A 5810-nucleotide genomic window follows, 5' to 3' on the forward strand; every position below is an offset into this window, starting at 1 on the left:
CAGGGGGACGGCGAGGGTTCTAGGCTGTACAGACAGCTGGGGCCACAGGGTAGGGCTCCATGTGACAGGCTACGGAATTTGGGGTTTAGCCCACTTAGTAAAGAACGGGGAGTCAGTCGGGGTAGTTACGTTAGGGAACGTTAGGAGATACGTTTTTCTTTTTGGAAAGAGAACTGTTTGCATTGTGAAATACTGGGAGAAGAAAGTAAATGCGTGCTGCAAAACACATCCAGTCTAGGCTAGGTACCATATGCACCCTGGATGGTGATTTCCAGGATGACCGTTCTTGGATCAGAGTGGTCAGAAGACACTCTAGGGATCTGAGCGGAGCCTAGAGGGAGGAGAGAACCAAGAGGGAGGGTGGCCTTCACAGCAGATAGTGTGAGGAAGATGAGAAGAGCTCCACTTTCCGAGCTCAGACGGCGATTCTCGGGTCACACCTCTTCTTCGTTCACAAGATTTCATCTTGTCAGCGGTTTTGTCCTTGGGCCCATCCTGCCCGTTTCCTAGGTAGGCATGATGCCCTTTACCCACCCCGCCAGCTCTGGCAGCAAGCTGGAGGTGGCGGTGAGGAGGGGCCTGCTCCTGCTCTGCTTTCTCGCCAACAATCAAGTCATCCTGTGTCCCGTTAGTTCTAAGGGGTCTCTGCTTCCCACACGTCACAGCAGCCCACACCTCCTCACCTGTGTGTGGGACGAGCACTGTCAAACCTCCATGCTTGTGGTTTACACCCTCACAGGCTCAGTGGAAGGGGCCAGGAGGCCAGGGGCTCGAAGCTTCTCGGGTGGGTGTTAAACCAGTAAGAATCATGATGGACTTGCCAGGGAGGGGTGGAAAGACGGAGCAAGTAAGCACCAGGAGCTGAAAGGAAGTCTTCAGGGAGACACTGGATGGCGCGGTCACCAACCGCAGCCACAGAGAGGAGCCGCGGTGTGCAGCCTGAAGGCAGGAACCCGGGAAGCGTGCGTTCTGCAAATCGCAGGAAGTGTCACACCACTTCCCTGTGGGCTGTCGGCTGTTGGCCAGTAGCCAGGAAACTTGTGTGTCTGCATAGTAAAGCGATAGAACGTGTTGGAAGTCAGTGTTTCTGTTTCTATCAGGCTGTTCTTTTCAAATGATAATTCATTTTTCTGCTTTCTCAAGAAATATTTCATATTCCATTTCGTTGGTTTGTTTTTTATTTAGGGAAAGGAAAACAGTTTATTTCCTATGTTTGCATCTTCAATTTCTACTCATTAACAAGGCAGGAAAAAAATGTCTGACTGAGACATCATAGTGAATCATTTCTATCAGATTAAATTCAGACAGCAGACCAGCCCTCTGACAAAGGCGTATTGATTTCTGTCTCGCACACACAAAGAAGTTGGTGTCTAAGGTTTGTGCCACTGCCGTTGCCCTTTCTGACCCTGGAGCAGAGCTCTTCCGGGTACACGTGCTGCTCTGGCATCATCTCACACAGCTCTGGAAGCGTTCAGAAAGCCATGGGCGCATCCGATGGTGAACATCGATAATTACTCTAATAATGACTAGAATTCTACAGAGAAGTAATTTGTTACTGTTGACGTGCTTTCAGTACAGCCGTCCTTTCAGAGTCAGTTACGTGACTGGTAGCACAGTGGAGGTGTCTGCCAGGGGCTGAGAAGGACGAGGAAGGGACTCCACCGATGATGGCGGGGTTTACTGGAAGGGCGCTGTGACTTTCCATAGCCGCCGAGCCGTATTGCAGGCTGAGCCTCTCTTCTGTACACAACATTTTTCTAATAATTTGTGAATTTTCAGTAATTTCTTGTGGTAGATGGCTGAAATGTCACAGCTTTCCTTTTTCTTTCTCCAGCGTATTACCCGTTCCCAAGAGGAACTTCGGGAAGATAAAGCCTATCAACTCGAGCGGCATCGAATAGAGGCCGTTCTCGACCGCAAGTCTGACGGCGACATGTGGGTCCATCCGAACTCCTCGGTGGGCTCCTGCACGTCCAGCCAGGAGCACCTGGACCACTCCTCCAAGGCGGGCACGCCCGCGTCCACGCTCACCAAGAGCGGCCCTGGGCGCTGGAAGACCCCCGCCGCCGTGCAGCCCGTGCCCGTGGCCGTGTCCCAGCCCATCCGGACAGACCTGCCACCGCCGCCCCCGCCGCCCCCTGTGCACTATGCTGGTGACTTCGACGGGCTCCCCGTGGATTTGCCTCTCCCCCCGCCACCTGCCGCCCACGCGGGGCCCCCGTCTGCTCAGGCGGCTGCCGCAGAGCGGAAGAAGCGAGAAGAGCACCAGCGGTGGTACGAGAAGGAGAAGGCGCGGCTGGAGGAGGAGCGGGAGCGGAAGCGCCGCGAGCAGGAGCGGAAGCTGGGCCAGATGCGCTCGCAGGCCCTCGCCCCTGCCCCGTTCTCGCCCGGGGCCGTTCCCCAGGCGAAGCCCGAGAAGCCCTCCACGCTGCAGCGGCCCCCGGAGACCGTCATCCGGGAGCTGCAGCCCCAGCAGCAGCCCCGCACGATCGAGCGCAGAGACCTCCAGTACGTCACGGTCAGCAAGGAAGAGCTGGCCTCGGGGGACAGCCTGTCCCCCGACCCCTGGAAGCGCGACGCCAAGGAGAAGCTGGAGAAGCAGCAGCAGATGCACATCGTGGACATGCTGAGCAGGGAGATCCAGGAGCTGCAGGGCAAGGCCGACCGCTCGGCGGACGAGAACGACCGCCTGCGCAAGCTCATGCTCGAGTGGCAGTTCCAGAAGCGACTGCAGGAGTCCAAGCAGAAGGACGACGACGACGACGAGGAGGAGGACGACGACGTGGACACCGTGCTGATCATGCAGCGCCTGGAGGCGGAGCGCAGAGCAAGGGTAAAGGGAGACAGACGCCGGCCGCGTGCGCCCTGCCGCCCGCCCAGCAGGCAGGCGGGCGGCAGGGCCCTGGGCGCGGGGCGGCGTGGGCGCGGTGCCAGTCAGCTCCTGCCCTGGAGACAGCCAGGGTGGGAGGTTCCGGCGTTTCTGGGACACGCCCTTTAGAAAGTAGTAAAGGCAATTAAAATGGAAATTTACTGTTTTAATTAGCAAACTTACATCTGTCCTTCTCAAACACTTCAATTGAGAAAATAAGAACCAGTAATAATCTTGATCAGGGGTTGGCAACATTTTTTCTTAAACAGCCAGATAGTAAACATTTTGGGCTTTTGGGCCATACAGATTCCGCCTTCACGCCTCAGCCCTGCTGTGGAAGTGGGGGCTGCCCAGACAGAGAAGGGCCGTGTGCTGAGGGCCGGCCGGGCATCTGCCCACCCCTGGTCTCGATTGTCATCACTGAATGGGGGTAACAGGAAACTGTTCAGAAGTCAGCCTTGAGGTTTTGCTGTCACTATCACGGACAGACGCCATAGCAGTTACAAGGTGGATGAAACAAGCAGTTGGCGAAATCGTGTTTCCTTGGTAGTATAAAGACCCTGAGAACTTGGAATTTTATCCATATTTCTCCAGATTATACAAATAACTTTAGCTTTTTTGTATCAAATAAGAGAAGAAAAGTAAAATCTAGTTTAATGCAATAGATTGTTAATGCCAAATTCGAGACTTGTGCTCTCTCAGTAAGAGACCGCTCCATGTTAATGACTTTTAGTGATTTTCTTTTTAATACAATGCAGTATCCTGAGAAAAGACAACCAAGAGCATGCCCTTTCTGTCTTCTGGATTTTGTGTCTAAGTCCAACTTGTGTTGGATGCTGTCTGGACTAGAGGTCTAAACCAGTAACTGCTAGTCACAGACGTCTCATTCTGCCTCGCGATGAGATTTAATCTCCGGTAATTATCAGTACCCCTTTTCAGTTTGCTCTGTGAAGTATTTTCCTGAAACGGCACACATGCACACACCTGTTATTATATACATATTCTCAGCCAGCACTTTGCCCAAAATGCAGCCAGAATTTGTCTTGAGACACTGAAGTTTCTAAAATGAAGGCCTGAATATTAACGATGACATTGTTTTGTTAGCGTTTTCCAGCTCACCAGTAAACTTCCAGAACGACTGTATTTGCCGTTGGTCCTATTTTATTTGAAAGAACAACTGTTGATTAATACTAGTCACTTTTAGCGTACAGGCTCTTGGAAGGATTTTCACTGTGCCTCTGTTACATGCATGGTTGGCTGTGCACTTGACATTCAGTGTCATTCCGCTCTGGCCAGCATCACTGGTGGACATGTTGCAGGTGGATTCATTGAAGAAGCTGAACGTGTTCATGGCCTTGTATCCCCCACCCCCAAAAACACAAGAAAAGAATGGCTTCCCTTTACTGCAGTTCAAACTCTGAACCCAAAGCTGTGGTTATAATAAATAAGTAGATGCTATTAATCATCATTGTTATAACTGCATCCCAGTAATAGTGAGGAGTTAGCAACAGCATTGTAATGTTTCTATAATTCTGTTCCATAAACACTGAATTTGTATTGAAGGTCTGTCAGTTCTTCCAGACGGTTAAAACACTGGTTACTCTAAAGCCTCACTAATAGTATGTATTGTGATATTTGGAAAGTTTCTTATGATGACTAACTAAAAAGTATCACAGTATTTATCATGAATTACATATTAAGATTAATATCTTACTCTCCAAATAAGAGAGCTAAGGGAAATTGTACATTTTTGAGTTTCTGTGTATCTTAATAATGAAACTCAGTCTTCACTACCATGCGGACAGTTTTCTATTTCTACATATCAGAAATTGGTCTGTAGTTCTTTACTTTTCTCGTTGGGGTGTCCCCCAGAAACAGATGGCCCGTAAGAGCAAAGATGCGCTAATGGCGGAATGCAGCTCTAAACCTAACCTTTCACACTTCATCTTTCTTTTTTTCTTCTCTGTTGCCTGCAGCAGACTGCTGTGCCAGCAATCTCTGTTCTAGATTTGGTATGTTCTTTCTTTCCCTTTGGTACTTTTTCTGTCTTGATTTTCTTTTTTCTTTCAGTGGTGGTGGTTTTATGTTTTCAGTAGACCCAGTTCGTAGGGGTGTGCTAGATTAGGATCTGTAGTTTCGTGACTCTAGAAGCATGCCTCTGAATGTTTTTACATTTAGTTACTCTTTGCTTTTCTCCTTTAATTTTAAGTGTTACTGTTTGTTTATGGTTTGACCTTTTCTCAGTTTTAGTCATAAAATTGATTCTGTGTATTCTTACTAGTCATAAATACATGAGCAAATGAAAGACATTGTGCAGAGAGTGAGCCCTTTCATTCTTGCTCCATTAGAAATGGACTTTAGATGTTCAGCTGTTAGAAACTCAGCTGAACCAATGTTGACACTGTTTGCCAACTAAGCTGGCTGTCCAGGATATAGCTGCGAGTAGCAGCGTAAGGGAGGTTCCAGGACACCTACCTTCTGAGTTTCCTTTAATGTCACATGGATTTCAGTGTAGTTCACCAGCCATGCCAGCTCACCGCCTGCCCGAAGTGCTTGAAATCACATGCCGTTGTAAAGTCACTGTGTTTAATGCACCGGGACAGCTTGGCTGGGGCTGTCGTGCCCGTTACGCTTCATCCCGCATGTGTGTCATCTGCCAGAGTCACATTCCGACTCATATTAACTTTAAGTCAACATTTGTTAGTCAACTTTTAAATGATAGAAGGCCAGTATCAGACAATACTTCAAACAAACAAACAGACAGACAGAATTCCTGAACTCAGGTTTGACTTGAGTGCCTTTTCACCCAGGAGCAGCCTTCCTTTTTAAAAGGTAACTGGGAACACGTTGGCAGTGTCACTCCAGAGAGAAACCTCTTACGTTAACATTTCCCCTCCTTGATGACCCAAAGGCGTATTTTCTGAGATTTACATTTTTTTTT

The 5810-nt window shown here is 49.3% G+C and overlaps 1 protein-coding gene across 15 annotated transcripts in view; it reads left to right on the forward strand.

Moving 5' to 3' along the window:
- AFDN (afadin, adherens junction formation factor) overlaps window positions 1-5810 on the forward strand; it is a 93749-nt gene that overhangs the window by 79810 nt on the left and 8129 nt on the right. For 8 of the 15 annotated variants that reach the window (XM_019659479.1, XM_019659482.1, XM_019659483.1 and 5 more), the window contains 2 exons: window positions 1835-2833; window positions 4846-4881. In XM_019659479.1, the coding sequence (XP_019515024.1) occupies window positions 1835-2833; window positions 4846-4881 (1035 nt within the window). The remainder of the gene's footprint in view (window positions 1-1834; window positions 2834-4845; window positions 4882-5810) is intronic. The other 7 variants (XM_019659484.1, XM_019659485.1, XM_019659487.1 and 4 more) reach the window with 1 other exon arrangement.

Source organism: Hipposideros armiger, unplaced genomic scaffold, assembly GCF_001890085.2.
Source record: "Hipposideros armiger isolate ML-2016 unplaced genomic scaffold, ASM189008v1 scaffold_299, whole genome shotgun sequence".
Lineage (NCBI taxonomy): Eukaryota > Metazoa > Chordata > Mammalia > Chiroptera > Hipposideridae > Hipposideros > Hipposideros armiger.